The sequence below is a fragment of the Bombyx mandarina genome, chromosome 01 (assembly GCF_030267445.1).
Source record: "Bombyx mandarina strain Sakado chromosome 01, ASM3026744v2".
Taxonomy (NCBI): domain Eukaryota; kingdom Metazoa; phylum Arthropoda; class Insecta; order Lepidoptera; family Bombycidae; genus Bombyx; species Bombyx mandarina.
The window spans coordinates 14,147,966-14,170,040 of NC_143208.1; the positions used below are offsets into that span (position 1 = coordinate 14,147,966).

Here is a 22,075-nt window from a genome sequence, read left to right on the forward strand (position 1 = left end):
AATCATGCATTTTCATCTAATCGCTCACGTCAAAAACAGAGAAACTTACCGGATCTTACTTGGCGTAAAAACCAATTTAGACAACCAAATTTAGGGTTGTCACATTAATAGAGATATTTAGTAGGCTGCATTTGCAGTGTGTGTGCGTGTGATCGACCATGTACGACCATCTATGACCTGAGCTTCAAGGTGAATGTTTGACTTGGAAAAGCGATGTACCGATGATTGTAAAAAGTCTGTAGTAATTAATGAAAACTCCTCAGGTAATCTGTAGCGGGTAGTTTTCTTAACATATTGGATATGAAGCATCCAACTATGTATTTCGAAATAAGCCCGACACTCTTTAATTTCAAGGGTCTTTTTAATTCTCGTATATTCGAAGTTAATTTCCGCCGATACCAAGAATCTACTTTCGCGCTTAAAATGCTACTACTAATTCAGCGGAACAGGATGGAACACGGTTCCAAAGCGTAATGTAGCTATAGAAGCCAATTAAGTGCGAGGGTAGTTTTGTTTCGTTTTAAACCCATGCGAAACGAAATTTGTTTTCTGTATCAAGATGGTGATCGCACAATTTTCATTTTTGAGCATATCTAAAGGTGTTCGCTGAGCATTATGGACACTTCAACGAAGCCTAATAAGATATTCGGTCGGTCTCTGCATTTATATCACATGAGCGGGTAGTTCGATTGCTATTGCAACCTCTGCGTTAACTTAGACTTATAAAGGGTCAATTAAATGTGATTACATTAGACACATATTCCGTATTATATATTTCAGTATATTGATTAAGATAAATTCATAAGTAATATTATATCGATTACATGTATTTAAACTCCATTATTTATGTTTCCAATGAGTACATAAAATTAAATTCTAACAGATCTGTTTCCGATTATAAACGTTATTTTATCATTAAATCATTATAAATGCATTTTCAGTTTAAATATTTTACAAAAATATGCGTTTCACTCTCTAGTGTGTAAGAGTGAGACAGCATTTTTTTATTATGAATTTGATTTTTAAGTATTTAATGAATAAAATTGCTACACAAAACTCATCACAGATCTGCGAAATCGACGAACGTTACTCGTATTATTTGCGTGTATAGAGTAGCTCATTCATTCATGCTAATATCTATATTTCAGCCTGCGTTTGAGCGATACACATAGCAAAACATTTCCAAGTAACGTTTATCGATTACATTCCTTTAGATTACTCACGAAACACATATAATGTTGGCGTTTAATAATTTTTAAAACTTAAACTATCGTCAGAGTCGTCGCGATATGATGGACGAAGCTCTGAGAACTTACATTCCTAAGGTATTTTTTTTTTCATACCATTTCAACATTTATCGGGATACAAGACGAAAATCGGGGTTCAAAATAATACTTACAGCAACATAACTGAGCACACGTTGAGATTTTCGCATCAATTTTCTTTCTTACCGTACGTACACAAGTCTATCAAAGATTGTTTGTATTATGATCTAGCTTGCTTCCCATAAATCTGATAAATTTTTAATACAATAACTAATAAACCTAACATATACTTTTTGGTGTTTAGTATATGTTACTAAGACTGTAGCATCAAATAGCTTTTAAAATTCCTGGTAATATAATTTTTCTGCCTAAAGTTAGATCTGACTTTAAGGTGCCTAAAATAACTTTTTGGTGTTTAGTTTAAGTTACTAAGACTGTTACATTAGATCATAGCTTTTAAAATTCCTGGTAATATAATTATTCTGCCTAAAGTTAGATCTCACTTTAAGGTGCCTAACATTATTAGTGATTTGTAAGCTGTATTCGTTGTAGGCACATTATAACCATTACTAATTATTTATATAACATTTTTGTTGTTCCAATGATGCCACATCATTTCGCTCCATTATAACGTTCAGTTATTATCTATACTTTTTGTTGACGATATCTCTTATTATCTTTCAAGTAGACTTCAAGACCGATAATATTCACATTCCAATACCTACCAGTTACAAAACGCATGCTGTAATAAGCTTCATAGTTAGCAACGGATCATAATTTTTTCCACGAGAATCATAAAGCACACATATTAAAAATACGATAGTGGTTTGGGGTCTGTCCTAATTAATGAAGTAGGTTTTGGTTTCATACGCGGCATACGACACACGTTATTTCATTATTACTAGAGAATAAATAGGTATAATGATATTAAAATCTAAATGGCATGCAGCCTCATCGCAAAAACTTGAGTGCTAGATACCGATTTGAAATTTAACGATTATTTAACAATTTTGCCTTAATTCGAATACCAGATATTAACCATTACAACAAACTCTCACGCTTTATACACTAAATAATATTATCCCCGTTGTCGTCGATATTCAGAATTAATATCGAATTTTCGAGAAATTCTCGAATTGAATTTAATTCTAATTACAGAACGAGTCAAGGGACACCATGCGAACCAGCTATTAACAATTAACATACATTCATTCACAATTCCACGATCACATTTCAAAAGCCAACCATTTAATTCATTGATCAACAACTGTTAAGTTCTTATTATTTTCAATTATGACGTTTCAAGAAACCAATGTTAATTCCTGTTATATGATACTAAAAGTACTGAAATAGAATTATTCGTGATAATTCTTTGTTTTAATTTTTTTTATGACGCAAGAGGTTTTACTTAGAGACACTGCCGCCTTAAAACTACGTTATACTAAGACTTACATCAAGACTAATTACTAGCGATTAATTTTGCTGCCAACGACACCACCTCTCTAGCCTCATCTAAGTTCAGTCCAAATTTTCTCATAGTCCAAATGCCGATCGCAGCAAAATCCAACGAGATACATTTAGTAACGAAAAACATTCATTAACCTAATTACGAAAACTAGTCGCGGACCCATAAGTTTCTAGAATAGCTGATTAAAATTACAAACTTATAACACATTACATAAAATATCACGTCATCAAGAATGCCTCCGAGACTCGATGAAAATAAAACAAATTAATAGGAATCTACGTGTTAGCGAATTTAATAACGGCCACTCAGCGATTATATTTACGAATTATTATAAAGCTAAACCTTCATTTGCTGAAAATGATGAAGACAATCAAAACGTCATACCACTGAACATGGCCGGCGTCCCTGGCCTGTTCTATCACTCCAGACATTGCCAATCTCTACCATAACTCTAGTTTCAATTGCACTCTCATCTCACACAAATAAACGTTCAGTTATAATAGACGGAAGACTTTCCAGTAGTGATTGTTTGTTGTGATTCGTTTTCGCCAGCTTACGTATTCATGGTCAAACATGTCCCGAAAAATCTTCGCAACAATAAATTGTTAGTGAAATTTTAATTCAAGAACGATCCGCAACAAATACACATTCCAATACAGGCTTTCGAACAATAAGAGGGATTTAAAAGTTGAACGAACTCCGTAGAAGTTTGTAAAGACATGTACAAAGTATAAGACAGTTTAATACAATGGTTTTGTATTTAAGAGAATTTCCAAACTGTTTTAGATAGGATAGTTTAGATAGAGGGGATTAGTTTACATAAATATTGTAAGTAATTTTAAGAAATCTATAGAAATTCGTCTGATATGTTTCGATTTGAAGATAGGAATTTTTAATGTGATTCTAGTGAGCTTGATAGTTATGAAGGGAAGTAAATTGAATAGAAAATTTTTTTTAAATGAAATATATATCGGTGGACAACAAGAAGTTATTGTTGTTAGTTAGTTCTTAGTTTTTCTTTAATGTAGAATATAATTCGAGTGTTCCAGAAAGTAATCTATAGCCACGTAGGATATTTGTTTCCGCATATTAAATTTGGAGTCCACCACGATCCACCGAGTACTACATGGTTCCTTTATAAGATGTTACTCTTCTTTTTAACTTAGACGTGAAATTAAACAAATAAATAAACAAATATTTTTAAAAAGATTAACTAAAGTAGTAGGTGTATAATGAGTTGATAAATTATATTTAAAAAAGAAATTCATATTTAGAAACTTTTATGTAACTTTAAATGAATGAAAAAAATCATTACAATTAACAGACTTTAAATGATTGAAATTAGATAATAATGTATACACCTACATTTTAGAAAAAATCACTTAAAAACCGACAAATTTATGAGAATAAGAAATGATCTAATGTTACTAAATTTTCATTGATAATTTTAGGAAATTTAGACTAAGACTGTAGGTTTTTTGTAATTAGTGGTCAGAGATATTTGGGGATATGTTTTATTGCTCTATATGGGCGGATGAGCTCGCGGTCCGCCTGATGTTAAGTTGTTACCGGAGCCCATGGACATCAAAACGTACATGTCGCCGCCCATCTTGAGACAATAATATATTGAATTGTGATGGTGCTAAAATTATTACCAATGAAATATTTAGTAGAAAACTATTTCAAAAATACTCATAGTATCTGATGAATTACACAAAATTGGTGACGTTAAAATCTCACCAAATAGTGACCGCCAGATACTGTAAGTATTTAAATGAATCTAATGGAGAAAATTAAAAAAAGAGACTTTAGTCGTCCCATGTGTCATATGTAGAATCTGGGTACGCCCATGGTGGTCGACTCGAAGTGTGGGATGTCGTACTGTTGGTTTTCATGTTGTATCTGAAAATCAGTTACATAGTTATTTGATCAGGGCAAGTGAAATAAATTGAAAAATTGTAGTATCTATTTACCGACCTAGTCTCAACCTGTTTGTAAGTAGTCGTTGACATTGTTCCTCGGCTGGTTGATTGAGCAGGCTCTAGATTCGACTCGTGCCAAGACAGAAGCGGATCGGGGTATCTAAAAGTAATGTTTATTATTTGAAAATTGTTTACATCGGTACCAATATTGTTAGATGCAGTATCGCCTTCACGTACTGGTCAAAGTGTCCGTAGAATCCGCTATTGCCGTCTCCCTCAAAAATGTTCCGGTCTCCAACTGGTTTGGACTGTCCTGGAGAAGCTGGCGGGATCGTGGTGCGGTCAAGGGGATTCGGTGGGGGTGGAGTAACAGCGCGTGGCATCTTTGGGTTGGTTTCCAAGGTTGAGTTCTTGATTCCGTATTTGAAGTACATCACGAGACCTGTCATATTAAAAATAATAGGTCCCGTTAATTCACCGCTCTGCCAACGCCCGTCTCTCCTGTTGGTACAATCGAATGTAATGAAGAATAATAATTAAATAAGACATGCCGCTCCAGCAAACGCTTTGCATTTTTATTAATTCAGTACTTACACAACCGTAGTACTTACCGAGTGCCATCCAGACGGTGAAACGAACAAGAGTCAGGATCGAGAGGTTCAGAATCAGGTAGATGTTGACGATAATAGCGATAGTCGGCACGAACGGAAGTCCAGGGGTCGTGTACATCAGGGCAACGCTGTTTCCAAAATAATTAAATAAAACGTATTAACAAACATTGATTTAAACTATGAAATCTTTTGACAAAATTATTAAAATAAAACACGTTACCGGTTCTGTGGTTTACGGGAGATAAGAAGAAGGATCAGGACGATTCCGAGAAAGAGAAGTACCATAACAACGGCGGTGAAGGTAGAGGTACCGGGGTTACCGTAGGCAGCCAAGACGTCAAACAAGAAGATCATAACGAACATCACACCTACAGCCTTGATCACGAACAAACCTGAAACAATGTTAACTTTATAGATACGAGCCGAAATTTGTATGGTGCAAAAAATTCAAGTCGACACTAATTGATTAACTAACCGGTAAATTCGGTAGCTGGACCGCAGTCGACCCAGGGGAAGAGACCAGGGCAGAGATAAGACATGGCGTGCAGCCTACGAGATATTGCTTCCATGAAGCGGCCGCAACGCGTGTAAGCAGCTCCGGAGCCCCCAGGAACCGCGCCCACTATTACGACACGAAATTCGTAAATGATAGGTATCGAAAATAAAATATGAATTTTAAGTAAGCAACTTCAAAAGGATGAGTTATAAAGAAATTACCGTAGAACTTGTTTTCGGCAGCCGAATTAACGAGGAAGGTGTCATCACGACCGTACTCTTCGCTGTCGTCACCAGGAAGAGTATCGTCGGAGTCCGGAGAACTGTGAAAATAACTATGTCGAGACTCCATTCGATTGAAACACATAATATATAATAATGGTCGGCCTGGCCTTTCGCGTTTGCCAAAAATCGCAGGCGTGTTCGCATCGCAGAACTCCTAAATGGAAAAACAAAATACCTTCGGGTGACACGACGGACCATAACGTGTTGACTGGCTGCTTGGATATGGGCTTGCAGGTGTCCCTGTAACAGTAACATTGCTGTTAGGAATCTCATCTCATCTCTTCATCTCTCATCTTCGCGACTGAAATAGGAACGGTGACACCATCAATAGAACATTTTACCACTAGTAAGTGTGGATTGGTGGTCTTAATACCCTGACACAAGACTAACATTGTTGTCCATTCTCCGGTCTAGAAGAAGAAATAAGTAGAAAGAAGAAAATATTTACGTGCAGCGTCCTTCTTTTAGAAAACATAATTTACGATAAATGTGTTACATATTACTTCTATTTTAAATTTTTGCATTATTGTTTTGTTTTAGTTAGATAGGGTTTTTACTGTATCAAAATAATTAATTTCACAATGACCAAACTCTTACAGACGAGGCAAAGTTAAATGTATTTGTTGTATCTTGTATTGCGGTTTCATGAGGCACTAAAAGAAAATGTTTAAGCATTCGGCACGAGATGTATTTAACTCTAAGTCTTTAATCTCATTTAATAGAAAAGTTTTTGACAAAGTTATTTTATAAGTTACAGTATATAAGTGTAATAATAATAACAACAGTCATCGTAGCAGTACGCTGTAGTAGAAAACATTGTTTCTCAAGCTTGTTAAGCTTAAAAATAACAGCGCGAGATTCAAACTATAAATCAGATCTAGAACGATCAGTATGTTCAAGGCGGAGGCTGTTCGGTCTCAATGCGCATGTCAAGAATGCCCGGTCATCTTCCCATCGATTCACCCGGACGCTCCCTCATCCTCCCGGTCACCCTCCAACCCCTATTAACGGGATCAGGCCCGAACTAAGTAAAACGGACAAACATATTCATGACTTACAGAGATATCTATACTAATATATTATAAATCTGCAGCGGTTTTTACGGATGTTCCATTATAACTACTGAACCATTCATCCGATTGACTTGAAACTTGGTATCCATGTAGAAAATACATGTACTTAATGGATAGGCTAATATTTATATGAGTGTCGGACTCCCTACACCAGTTGCGGGGGCGTTAATGATGAGAATCTTTGTAGGGAGTGAAAAATAATAGTGTTCATTTTTAATGCCCAGCGGTGCGGACGGGTACAGCTAGTATACATATATAATAATTGTTAGAAATACGTTTTTATACTCACAGTGAAGCATGTCTCGTGGGACGCGGTGGCGGTAGCGTCTGGTTCTACAGGAGTTCTCAAGCTTTGCGGCAGCAGCTCGATGAGGTTTGTGGTGTGAGGTTGATAGCGGAGAACCAAAACGCAGGTTGAAACCAAGGTATAGGCGAGAAGGGTGCCTGTGGAAGATTATCAACTATTACATACTATTTATACCTGTCGATTAAGTTCATGGTCAAAAATGTTGAATAAATTGCAAATAATAGTTTAATAATAAACAAAATAGAACTTAGGCTGAAAATAATGAAAAAAGAAGAATGAAATTAATTATTCCGAACTGAATGAGTTATTTTGAAAAAATAATTCTTACCTAAGAGTTTTCGGAGCATGGGGCTGGTGGAAAGCAACGCGGATGTTCGCCGGAAACATTCGTATCTCCGTAGCGTGCATCTAAGATGTTTTTCCGGGCAGTACGATTGTCTCGAACACGTCTCCCAACGTCGAACATCCGCGTTGCTCTAACTTTGGATCAGGCCATTCACGAGTACCCGGGCAAGAAAGCATTGCGCACAAGCTATTCGATAAAAAGAGACGAAATATCGGTTGTGCTCTTTACGCACCCTACTTGCCTTTGTTAAATCTGACACCTACCTAGGGCCAAGCAAGCCCAGACTCGGGGACTAGCTGAGAAAATCAATGAAATCTAGGGAGCTTCGAAATTCAGCAAACTTTCTGCAAAACGAGCGCTTAGCCTTCTTCATCGAGCGTCGTTTTTTGAATGGTGTATTAGGTTTTTTATTGTTCATGTTTATTTTTGTCCAGACATTTTATTCGCAAGGGTAACGTTTCTGGATATGACGCCTTTGTGTTTAGCAAACTAAATTTAAATTATATGTGTGGGGCAAAATATGTTCGTTCTCATATTTCATTGTCGGCGTCACAAGGAGAGAAAGGCTTGATGAAACCAAGTCGCTGAACATATCGTGGAATTATTCTCAACAGAAAGTACCTAAGCAGCTATTATGGACTATTTATAGTGTATTGGCTGATATATCATACCCTAATATCGTAGATATAAACACTATTGGTTCAATGATTAAAAACAATTGGAGAGAGAGAGAGAGAGGTTAATTTATCGCACAACAAAAAATCATCAATGAAAAACAGTCAACGGGCAGATAGGTATAATTGAACAATAAGTAGTCTAATCGCTTAAAGTGATATCTTCTAGGCAACCATTTTTCTTTAAAGAAATTCTGAACAAGATATAGCAGGTATTTTGCATGTTTACTATTATTAATAATGCTTAGAGAGATCACGAACCTAAGATATGCCGATGATACAACAATCCTTGCAGCCAGCGAGACCGAGATGGCTGCGATCTTGGAGCGAATAGAGAGAGTGAGCCTTGAATTTGGCCTGCACATAAACCGCTCTAAGACCAAAGTGATGACGGTGGACAGAGCTCAAGTTTTAAGTCCATCAAATGCACTCAAAGATTATGAGAAAGTGGAGGAATTTATATACTTGGGGTCGCTGATCTCTAACCGTGGTAACTGCGAGAAAGAAATCGGACGCCGTATCGGGATGGCTAAAAGTGCCATGACTAACCTCGATAAAATCTGGAAAGACCGTAATATTCGCCGAGTAACTAAGATGCGTCTGGTTCGTACGTTGGTCTTCTCTATCTTCCTGTACGGGGTGGAGACTTGGTGTCTCAGGAAAAAGGAACGCAAAAAGATTGAGGCGTTTGAAATGTATTGCTGGAGAAAGCTGCTACGCATTCCTTGGACAGCTATGAGAACCAATGTCTCCATCCTCGAAGAGTTGAAGGTCACCAAGCGCCTGCTGACTATGTGCCAGGAAAGAATCCGGAGTTTCTTTGGGCACATAATGCGATCCTCATTGCACAGCCTGGAGAAACTCACAATTCTCGGACAGATGGAGGGGAAGCGCGCTAAAGGAAGAGCGCCAGCTAGATGGGTTGACCAACTCAAGGAGGTGACTGGAGGCCAGATATGGGGAGCGGTACATATGGCGCAGAACCGGACCGAGTGGAGAAGATTGACATACAGTCACGATCCTCAGCATTGAGGGAACGACCAGAAAGAAAAGAGAGATCTATCGAAACTGACTAAACCTTTATGCAAATCATTAAGGAATGATGAAATAAAACAATAAAAAATATAGGTACTATAAATGTATACCTACCTACTTACAATATACAATATACTACTTACAATATACAGACATAAGTAATAGAATGATTTATTATTTTATGTACAATAATAAATCATTAATAAATCAAAATAATCAATATAGGTACATACATATAATAAATCAACAGCTTGCAAAATGTGAAACATTTATAAACAGTATTGAAATGATCTAGATATTGTTAAAATCAGCAGATCTGATTGTCGTCTAATTGCGGTAGGAGAACGTTTTGATTTTCGAATACAGACCAAGCACCAACGTAGGCACACTAGAAATGTTTGGGTAATAAATAGCTCTATCTATAATTATTTGCATTATTTATTCAAACAGTCCTACGAAACTATGTGACAACATAACTATGGGTAAGGAATTAAAATTAGTAACAAAACGCTATCAACGAAATGCCGGAGGACTAATTGCATTAAATTGTTATTTTACGATAGTTCCACATTGTATTTCACTTATGAGCAGCTTCGGATTTTTTGCGATTTAGCCTTTGCTTTTCTTATTATATTGTATGAAAACACCGTCCAAGAAAATTAATGTTCTAAGCTGTGACATTGAGCTTCTAAGAGCTACGTGAACATAAATCTTATTTGGCTTGCAAGAATTGCATCACCGCATTTCGTCCATGGGACGTTTTTAAATGTGACCAAGACAGAGAATGCAAGGATAGATAGCACCATCTTATATATTATTGGAAAGAGATCATCCGTTTCATATTGGAGAAAATGACACGATCGTCATGCAATACAGTTGAGACAGCTCAATGACTCAAGACCAATGACAGCGTTCACGGTGCGATATAGGTACCAGTTAAGCAACGGCCTCATTGACGGTTGTCCACGGAAGATTTCTTTTATCTTTTTCCTACATATTTTAGTAAGTATGGGTTATATTAGATTCATAAAACGAATTAGGGAACTCACGGGGCTCAGCCTGGCGAATTTGCTAATACTGGCCCTAGCGAGAGCAATACCTCGCAGAATCTACCACCGGATCGGAAACGCGATCCGCCGAGAAGATCCGGCGAGAAACTCAGTAAGCTGTGTCTGACGGTTACGGAAGCTATGATCTTTTTTTTTGTATTCATATCGATTCGTGTAATATTCTTCTTTAATAAGTTAGAAGTCGTCATCTGAAGTTAGATTAGTTGATCATTAAGACTGGCAATCCACAAGACTCGACATGTACACATTGATCTGTTATAGGGGTTGGTTTTCCGACTTTGTTTTTTTATTAAATACCACATAATAAATTAGCAGTCAAAGCTTCTTGTATACTCATGACTTTAATAACGTGCTTTTTTCAACGAAATACACACAATGAGGATAAGTAAATATATTATAGAACAGGAAAGACATAGTGACGTTTAAATAAATAATTTTGTTTAGTATCTTCCAAAGGTCACGTAGCCCGTCATTTTTCTGGATTATCTAGGAAATGGCATCAGTAACATTTAGCTAAACTCGGAAACCAGAAAAGTGATCAACTTCGGTAAGATTTTAGTTGAAATTAGAACGGGGCTTAATTAAAAACAATGTTATCATTATTATAAAATATCATATAATTGTTAAGTGTTTTGATAGAGAAAGTGCTTTTAGAATGAGTGTTATTTAATAATGTATGGTTAGTATGTACGCTATCGGCTTAATCGATTTGCATATATTTTTTATACCTTATCAGAATAAAAACGACCTACTTTCAGTCTGATTATTGCAAAGCGCACTGTTCGAGTACCGTTCATTAGTATTATATTAAAAATTATTAGTTTTATGTGAAAGACAAAAAAATACGAGGTGGAAGTGGGGGTTTTGGCAAAATGAAGCACCTCTATTTTCACTATATTATGTAGGTATGGCTTTATAACCTTTAATTTCCCAATTTATTTGAAAATATATAAATATTTATGAAATACAATAATATTAAACGATAAAACTCTTTAAGTATTTAAAACCTACGAGTAGTAATGGAAACTCTGTATCTCTCTCGTACACAGATAAAATAAAAATATAAATTAAGATATCTGTAAAATAATTTGATTAAAATGGTATAAAACTTTATTTAAAGACTATTTATCATTAAAAATTTGTTTCAGAGAGCCTATCCCTACTTGGTTTTTAATCAAAGAAAAAAAAGGTCGATACTCATTGTTGGTGTGATGAAAAAGTATTGCAGCGCCCTCTATGTTATTTGTTGGTAAAGAAATAAATAAACTAACGCGTTAATAAAGTTCAGTGACTATTGACTAGATGGCACTCTCGTTTGATAAACGTTTCTTATTTGTTGGACTATAATGCCACTAGATGTCGCTTTGAAAGAATAAATAATTTCTAAATTTTACACATCGTCTTTCACATCTCAAAAATTATAAAAATATCATCAATATAATATTAATATGATCATTTGACATAAAATCAGATCAATGAAAATTTAAAAATCTTAACATAAACTTTGGTACCCGCTTGGCTTAGTTATTGCTGTATTACATTAACGTTTTTCACTGCTTTGGTGGGTAATATTGAACATCAGAATAGGTTTTGACTAGTTTCTTTTTGGTTAATATTTTGTTGATGTGTTAGCATTATTATATTTTCCCTTGTGTGGTTCGACATGGGAATGAATATAAATTTCTAAGTCAAAGCCCAATTTAGATACATACCCATTTTGCCATTGTATTGAATTTTCATTCATATTTTGTGTCTTTAATAAGATTCCACTACTAAAGCATATTTTAATTTCAAAAATATTAAAGTTTAGACCCAATATTTGTATTGCATTTAAAATGGATTTGCCTGTATTAAGTGCCCTGACAAAGGAACAAATTATAAAATTTCAAACAGACGTTTTTATATTTTATTTCTTGTTTGGAATTTTATGTTTAGTATTTATTGAATGTATGTTACTTTGTTAACTGTATAATCTTAAATTGTAGGTTACACCAATACTGATTAATATTAATCGATCTGTAATTCTCAATTTTAAATTATTGTGAATGGTATAGTTTGCAAGGTAAAAAGTCTCTAAATATCTTTGCCCCACAGCTAAATACCGTAAGACACAATCTGTCAGTTGTCTTAATAACATGAGCCGCAGATCTAAGTTTTTCTACAAACTCTTAATCAACCTCACTGGATTTTGCAATCCAAAGCGATCGCCATTTGGTAAATGTAGATACTTTATTTCGCTGCCAGATTATTTCACCGCCCCCCAGACTATTGATCAGAAAAATCGTGAATTTATGATTCGCCTGTAGTGATTGTGACATCCTATGGCATGTCACATGCCAATGTCACAATAATCATTCATAATAACCCGAGGAAGTTGGAATCACCGTCCGTACTTATTTTGAACGCGAAGCAATATCTATCAAGACCCGGGGTCCGAAGGCACGGTTAACATTCAAAAGAGGACTTAATCATAGTAAAAGTTCGCATTAGAGCAGAGTTAAAGAATCATATAATACATTGAATATTAGATGTGTTGTTTTATTTGCGATCATTGACCAATATATCGATTATATTTAGATTACGATAAAAAAATGGAAACGTCCATTTTATCGCTGTCCTGTATAACGATTTCATTTCGATATTATTCCTTAGAATAATCATGATAGATTATAGATATCACAACTTATTTAACGCTTTCCCACTTTAAGACTTGGCCCTTGGAACTTGGAATCAACTTCTTGCTGGAACTTGGAACCTTCAAACTGGAGGGCATGATAACATTGCGTAGAAATAGCAGAGAGCCTTCTTATCTACCGTTGTCTCTATTCCTCAGCCTCAACCAGCGGGAAATTGGTACTTATAATGAAATAGAAGCATAGTATTGGCAATAAAATGTCGTTGTGTTAATTCGTTATGTAAGTCTTCGAACGTGCAATTCCTGAAACAATATTGATCGCGATTTAAAGAAACCTTAATTGCACAGCTAAGGTGGTTCGACAATATGCGATAAATTAATGATGATATTGTTAATGTTCCGTGTTCTTCTACTGCCTAAACTTAGATTTTACGGGTGTAGTGGGTGCCGACATAAATAAGGCAAGAACTGGTACAGTTGACATCTAATAAAAAAATCTTTCATAGTACAGTAAAAGCTCTTTACGAAGCAGGGTGTACGATAGCTCAGTTTTATTATATTTTAAAGATTTAAAGAATTACGGACTTACCGCCAACTGCACAAAGATTTTACGACTCCTTTTTCAAATGTTGCACAAACTGCGGCAACACGTAGCGCTAGTGTCGCGCTCAGTTTTGATTGCGCGAGTACCGGGCAAGTTGGCGGGAGATTTCAAAATGTAAACCCCAAAATCGAACATTCCCCCCACCGAAATCCGCCCGGATTTCCCATTACGATACCAATAACAATGTTTTGTTGATTCAGTTTCACAGTGGACTGTATTTATATTAAAATTATTTTAAGTATTTAAATCTAAGTATTTAAACAATAAACTTGACTTATAACTAAAAGAGAGATCACACAAAGGCCTAACTTTATGTAATCTTATTATGAGCTAATGTTTATGTTATAATGCTAACTCTATGTTCGTCGCTATTAGGGGCGGACAAAGCTTAACGACAGGACGCGTCGTTTCGTTATTTTTTATACGAATTTTAACCACTCGCACGACACCATCCACGCCTGGCTTAAATACAGTGACTCGGGCTAGATCCCACTGTAAAGGTGGTGGTGGTGCGTGTGATTTAATGAGAACTAAAATTCGACAGCTGTTGAACCACTTTTGTCGCTGCTGAAATGTGTGGAGGTAATCTTGGCCCCACCATTTCCAAAAAAGTTGTGAAAAGAGTTGTAAAATTTTCCACCGCTCGCGAGGCAAAAAACGATGCTCACTGATATCGAATACCGGTACAGCGAACAATTCCCGCCCGATCACAACATGTGTCGGCGTCAGCACTTGGAACTCCTCTGGATCATCAAACAGTGGACATAGCGGTCTACAATTGAGAACTGCTTTAACCCAAGCAAAAGGCGTTCGGAGCTCTTTGAATGGAAATGATTTGTCTCCTACAATCCGTTTCAAATATAATTTAGCAAATTTTATTGCAGACTCATAGAAACCACCGAAACGATCACCACTAGGAGGGTTATGGCTCCAACGAATATTACGCGCTACAAGTTCTCTTGATAAGCTTTCTAAGTAAGACTCGAAAAAACGCGTAACATCTGCTGAATGTTTCGTAGCCGACACAAAATTGGCATTATCTGAAATAATCATGAGACATTGACTTGTTGTAATTCCTTGCAAAGTGCGAGGACCAACATATAAATAAAATTTATGACAATAATCTATTAAAATGTTTGTAAAAATTGAATTTTTGAGTAAATGTAAAGAATGTTTCCTATCAGGTGAAAGACTAGAATTAGACAATTTACCCCCCACCCTGAGAAAACAGTTTGAATTCATGAAAGTAATTAGTTTCCGCAAACTCTGAGAACATCTCTGACCTTTTTGTAAGGCCATAATGTCGTCCACAAATAAATGACTTTGTACGATTTTAATAATAATATCGTGAGCCTTTCTGCTGTCATCCACAAACAGCGATCTACGTTCTAATTGAAAGACTCTATAGTTGTGGATGAACAAGTAAGACCGCGCGATTATACTCACAAGCTTACTAAAACTAGAGTATCTGTTAGTGAGGTCCAACAGTGAATATGCTTCTAAGACTTCTGTTGAGACAAGTACAGTACTTAAAGTTTTTCGTTCTAGGCTTAGAGTTATAGGTTTAACTGGACCCTCTGACTGGAAGTAATTAAGCCAATGGAGGCCGTTAAACCATTCATGTATTGTTTTGCATGATGCGTTAAATACGTCTCCCAATTTGTTTGTTGTACTAGAAAGCCACAAAATACAAAGATGCGGGATGATAAATATCGAATCCACGTTTTGTACCGCACCTACGTGGCTCTTGTGTCCACCAAGATTTTGGTACTTACGAATAAATTTTAAATTCGGATCGCGTTCCAACTTCTTTTCTATATCAATGTATTTACGTTTTTCTGCTCCAGATGAAACGCCAAGTTTTATAAAAGGTTGTAAAGAGTAGTTTACGAAATACCTATTTCTCTTATCACGGTTACAATCGCGATCAAACAATGTCCCTGCTAATATATTATCTAGATGTAGTGGTTCGTTGATAAGAATGCTTTCCTTCTCAGAGACAGACTGCGTTTCTTGCTCCAAGTTCACAGAAAGAGCCACAAATGATTTTGTATTATCGTTTTTGATATGATGATTTTCCGTGTCTACAGTTCTATGACCCGAAATCGATACTTGACCTGCGATGACGTAGCCGAAAATGGAATGCAATGCCACTGGCATGTTCTTATCTTGTGGCATGATCTTTTCTCCATCATAAATTTGAGGAAATAGATCACCGGCCAATATCATGTCGATGGGACCCGATGTACCAAAAGTTGGATCAGCAAGTGAAAGATTTTGAAATTTACGGATCACATCATCTGAGATAGACATAGTTGGTAGATTTCCGGCTATTTTCGTAACTATGACTGCATCAGTAGTTAATATGGGGCTGTTGCACTGACGCGGTTTTACAGTACAGGTAGTTAGCCCCAGATCTGCAATAGGCTTGGCACCTAGACCAATGGAATTGAAATCACACTTTCTCCGCCCTAGTCCTAACCTTAATGCACAGTCTTGAGTTATGTAGCCCGTCATGGCACCACTATCAATTATAGCACGTACGGGTTGATAAATGCCCCAACAATCTGCGACGTGTATAATTGCGGTTCCGAGCAAGACTGTCGAAGTTGTAGAAACGGTAAGAGCCACCGAGCTGGCATTATTTCCTGAATTGGCACCAACGCCAGCATCGATGTGAAGTGTGTGATGGTGCATATTTTTGCAAACTGTACAACGTACCCTAGATGGACAACTCTTTAATATATGATCATCACGCAAACAATTTTCACATAGCTTCAACTGTTTTATTTTTTGGAGCCGTTGTTCAGGAGTGAGATCACTATATTCGAAGCACCGATATATTGAATGAGGCTTCCCGCAATAATAACATTTTTTTATTTTATTTAAAGTTTCATTTGAGTTTTGTTCGTTCTGAAGACTTTTAGTAACCGCAGTTGCGGCTGAAGCCAAAGATGCTCTAGGCGCACCTACCCTGGTATTTGAATTATTAAGCTTTTTATCAAAACGACTGGTATTCTGGTAACCCTTTGCGTATATAGGTTTTGCATTGTCTGTGCTTTGGTTAGAGACCGATTTACTTTCCGACATTTCCAGGACACGGACCTGGTTCTCCACGAAAGCGATAAGACCATCAAATGTCGGAAGATCACCCGGTACATTTTTGTTTTCAAATGCGCGCCTAGTAGTTGAATCCAGATTACGCAAAGATACATAAAACAAAACAAAACTTGATAAATCTGGTATGTCTAATGATTTTAATGCTTTGACGCTATCTTGACACGCTTGTAAAAAGGCATTTAGGCCGTCTACTGACTCATATTGTAATGGTTTGAAACTAAAGACTTTATCTAAATATGAAGTCGCTAGCGCCCTCTTGTTTTCAAAACGTGTAACTAGAGAATTCCATATAATGGAATAATTTGTTGCTGTTATCGGCATTGATTTTACGATAGTGAGTGCTGGGCCACTCACAGCCGACAATAAGTAATAAAATTTTTCAATATCAACTATATCAGTATTAGAATGTACTAAACTAGTAAAAGTGTCTCTAAATGTGGGCCAATTTTCTAACTTTCCGTCAAAGTGGAAAATTTCTAATTTCGGTAATCGAGGTTTTACAGTTTTACCGGAACCGAAATCACATCTAGTATTATCACTACCTGATAAATTTAGACTATCCGCGATATTACAAACAGAGTAATACATCTCATCAAATGCTTTGATTTGGTCGTATGACGGTACATACGACGCATTATAACGTTTTTGGACACAAATCATTTCACTCATAGCACTTTCATATGCAGTTCTCAAAGCGACAATATCTCTAAAACGGGCGCGAAATTGTGGCTGCATATCAGTATTACTTATAACTACTCGTGACATCTCGTACAACGATTGTAAACGCATAAATGCCATCTCCTTGGTTGTCTGATGTGGTTGCAACAACTGATCGACATCGTCATCGGAAATTATTACTTTTTTTCCAGATGTTGCTTTCGCCATCTTACAATTTTATTTAGGTAGGTACTTATGAATTTACAAATTAATTTGTTTAAAACACAATTTAAGAATTAGTAGAATATTATAAAATACGAATAATCAAACAACAAATATTAAAAGAAAGTTCTACCAAGTAAAATTGTAACACAAAACAATATTAATAATTAATTAATTAATATTCGAAGAAAAAACTACAGTTACATCTATTTAATACGACAAAATTAAAGATTCTAAGATTTAACAAACAATAAGAATTATCAATAAAAATATTTTATGGTTATTTTATTGAAATTTAATTTCGTGCAAGTAATGGCGGCAAGGCGTCAGATATGTTTAAGTAGTATAAAGTTCGCAACAAATTTGAAATAAAGTTTAATATTGTAACGAAAATAATACTAAATACCTGAACGCCGATGTATATTATGAATCACTGTATAAATTTCTTTATTGTAAAACACAAAACACAGAAGTTATGTTTTTCACAAAAACACACAACTACCTACTTACGAATAAAAGTTTTTGTAGGAATTGTTTTTACAATAATTATGTCTTTGTTATACTGAATCACTGGTATTTGATTTCGTAACAGGTAAAATCCGGTCGAATGATCATAAATGTACGATAGCTCAGTTTTATTATATTTTAAAGATTTAAAGAATTACGGACTTACCGCCAACTGCACAAAGATTTTACGACTCCTTTTTCAAATGTTGCACAAACTGCGGCAACACGTAGCGCTAGTGTCGCGCTCAGTTTTGATTGCGCGAGTACCGGGCAAGTTGGCGGGAGATTTCAAAATGTAAACCCCAAAATCGAACACAGGGTATATATGTACAAAGCGTTTACTAAGGATGTTCGGTTGGATACCTATATGTTAGAATCCTTTTTATCAATGTGTGTGTACTGATGTACCGACTAGAATCGCGAGTAAAGAAATCTTTCACGCTTCACGCGTTTTTAACAATTTTTTTTTTTTACTTACACTATTTTTAATTCAAATTAATTAAAATTTATTTTCTATTTTTTAGTTGTTTTTTCTATAAAGGTGTATTTTGTTAGTTTTTTTAAACTATTCTTTATTTTTTATAGCTAGTAAACTCACTTAGTTTGTAGTCATTTGTTTTCTGAACGAATTCCTATACCAGGAGCGTGTTTTTTAGTATTTCGCTTAAGGGGCGGCTTTCAACTTCAGAAGTCGGTATGAAAGCTTTTTTAATTAGCTAAGATGGACAAGTAAAACCGAAATTGATCGGTCGGTGACTTTTGTATTTTTCTATTGCCCAAATTCGCTTCGTCATCTTGAAGCTAAGTTCGCCTAAGTTGTTTTTTAATAAGCGTAGATGGGCGGACGATCCGATTCTCATGGTTTTCATAGGCTGTCGAAACTTATAGAAACTGGGGCGTGAATTAAATTGCGGTCTTCCTGTTATTATTATTATTTCAGATTATTTTCTTTGTTATCAACGTTATTATTATTATTATTATCCCAATTACGACTTTGGTCCAATTTCCTGAATCTCAAAAATAAGACTGGTTCGTGCTAGAAACGTATTTCACGTTTCACTAGGTATATTAAAAATAAATTTGTAGAAGAGCATTCTTAAAATGTTAACTGATCCAAATTAAGAAAACAATCGATCTATTATATAATCGGACTACAAAACCAATAATCATTCCAATCGCAGACACAGGCCCCATTTTCCAAGTTGAAACAGAAATAAGATTAAGGATTGAGTCGGTTTCTTGTTAATTTGTTACCGTTGATAAGCGTCCAAAACGGGAAATTGGGAAAAACATTTCTTATTCTTATAATTTATATTACTTATAATACCCAAAATAATCAACCTTTTCTACTTGCTTGCTAAAACTCGCACTTGTATCTCAAGTAAAACGAGCAAAAATATTCACAAAAGATCATTCGCCAATACAAGTACCTATGTAAATGAAATACGAGTGTGCTGTCAGCGTACACATCCAAGTTAAAATTGGCTTTATTCCGAAAATGGTGACCGACAGTCGGAAGCCAGTCGCTGTAGCCGAAATTATGGATGAATAATTTAAAGTTAAATCACATTTGGTCGATCTTTTCAGTGGGCGCATCAGAATGCCCTGGAGGTTGCATAACGGTCATTACCACTTTATCAAGAATCAAATAAATAAAATAGATAATTAAGTAATTAAGGGAACAAATCATGCACGCTCTTCTGGCCTCAACTTAGGATTCTCTGTGTTATCGGTACCAGAGACTGAAAAACATACTTATATTCGTTTAAATATATAACGTGTGTATAGATAATAAAAAGCCAGACAAAGAACAAACAAACCTGATTATCACACTATGGGAATTATAATATTTGGGAATTGACATCACAGCCTTTTTTTACGAAGTAAGGATTACTGGGGGCCCAAAGGCCTTTTCAGTTTCATTAGGATATGTGGGCGAAAAAAGGCTCAACCAGGAGGGGTGGAATTCGCTAACAGCTGCCCGAACGCCTCCGAAGGAGACCTAACAGCTCAAGGGCAGCTGCTTCTCGAGTGGAGTCCCGACCCTCAGCAGATAAAGAATAAGAATTTACATTTGCCTGTAATTCGCGATATTTTAATATGTAATTTAAACTTGAAACACGAGACCAACGCACAAACGCTTGCAATACCACTTTCGTTCTTTGTCAAACCAGAAAGCACGTGGTTGCACTTGTGTACAGAATTCTTAACGGTCTTTCAAACAAAAGAAGTGGAGTGTATTTTGCGTTGTGCAGTTATGAAACTGTCTTTGACTGCAAATCGAAGAAGCAAAAGAACGCAGTCCGAAAGAAGAGGTCAAGGAAAGGCCGCCTGCTGGCGTTGTGGGCCATCGAGCCGCTACATAAGTAATTGAAGGCATTCCGATAGAGGCACCCGTCACGTGCGGACGTGCCCATCGACCACTCGATCGCCCGGCCTTTGTTCGCCCGGCTTTTGTTAGCCCGGCCATTGTTCGCGCGGCCTGTGTTCGTGGTACATCTGCCGACCAAGTGTTTTTTTCTGGAAGTTTTTATCTGTTTTGTTTCTTTTTGTTATTTCTGTGTTCGTGGTACATCTGCCGACAAACCGTTTTCCAGGAAGTGTTTATTTGTTTCGTTTCTTTTTGTTATTCCTGTTTTGTTGTGTTTTTTCTTTGTCCTGTAGTAATCACGCCGCATCGCCACCTGTGTTCAATAGAACCGCTCAGTTCCGAGAAGTTGGGGCCTCGCCGCAAGGCGAGTGTATTCAAAGTCCCGGGGCAGCCCCACCTGGGCACGTATCCATAATGGACGCTGTATTCGCGGAATTTCTCCGGCTTCGCTACCCAAAGCTCACTTCCGAGTTTCTGGCCTTCAAGGCCGACCACACAGTAAGCCCTCTCGTGGACTCCGCCGACCTCGCTGCTCCTGCGTCGCCTGTACCTGCGTGCAAAGCTTCTGCATCGAGCACCGCAGCCTCCGTCGTGCCTGCCGTTCCCGCGTCGCCTATACTGGCGAGTAAAACTGCTGCGTCGTCCGCCGTGGCTACCGTTCCAGCTGTGCGATCATCCGCGGCCCCCGTCGCGCCCTCCAAAACATCTGCTCGTAGGTCACCTGCGCCCGCCTCCTCGTCCTCCGACTCTGACTCGGAGATGGAGGTCGACCTCGCCCCCGCCTCATCGACGGATGGATTTACCCTGGTACAAAAGGGTAAGAAGCGTGCCGCGGAGTCTCGAGCTCCCGCGGCTGCTAAAATTAGCAAAGCCGCGAACGCGTCGCGCCCCCGCCCCCAGACTCCCGTTGCGCCTCCAGCACGTGCCAGTCCGTCGCCGCGTCCGGTGGCACAAAACAAAACCCAGACCCCTCCCCCGGTAATCCTTCAAGAGAAGGCAGCTTGGGATCAAGTTTCCCTAGCCCTTAAGGCCAAAAATATAAATTTCACGAATGCCCGTAACCTCGCGAACGGCATCCAAATAAAGGTGCAATCATCTGATGACCATAGGGCCCTCACCTCTTACCTCCGTAAGGAGCGTATAAGCTTCCATACTTATACGCTTCAGGAGGAGCGCGAACTCCGCGTTGTAATACGCGGAATCCCTAAAGAGTTAGATGTAGAGCTCGTAAAAGTCGACCTGTTAGAACAAGGCCTACCAGTGAATTCTGTGCACCGTATGCACACCGGTCGCGGTAGGGAGCCATATAATATGGTTCTAGTCGCTCTCCAGCCTACCCCCGAGGGTAAGAAAATCTTTAACACACAGACCGTCTGTAGGCTCTCTGGTATCGCTGTCGAAGCCCCCC

The 22,075-nt window shown here is 37.2% G+C and overlaps 1 protein-coding gene across 1 annotated transcript in view; it reads right to left on the reverse strand.

Annotated features, from left to right (window-relative positions):
- Positions 1-749: 749 nt before the first annotated feature.
- LOC114252513 (solute carrier family 7 member 14) overlaps positions 750-22,075 on the reverse strand; it is a 159,417-nt gene continuing 138,091 nt past the window's right edge. Inside the window, exons 11-19 of the mRNA XM_028186996.2 lie at positions 7,409-7,563; positions 6,222-6,286; positions 5,984-6,084; positions 5,742-5,888; positions 5,487-5,658; positions 5,267-5,394; positions 4,893-5,097; positions 4,711-4,815; positions 750-4,635 (exon numbers count right to left, since the gene is read on the reverse strand). Coding sequence (XP_028042797.2) covers positions 4,542-4,635; positions 4,711-4,815; positions 4,893-5,097; positions 5,267-5,394; positions 5,487-5,658; positions 5,742-5,888; positions 5,984-6,084; positions 6,222-6,286; positions 7,409-7,563 — 1,172 coding nt within the window. The 3' untranslated portion in view covers positions 750-4,541. The remainder of the gene's footprint in view (positions 4,636-4,710; positions 4,816-4,892; positions 5,098-5,266; positions 5,395-5,486; positions 5,659-5,741; positions 5,889-5,983; positions 6,085-6,221; positions 6,287-7,408; positions 7,564-22,075) is intronic.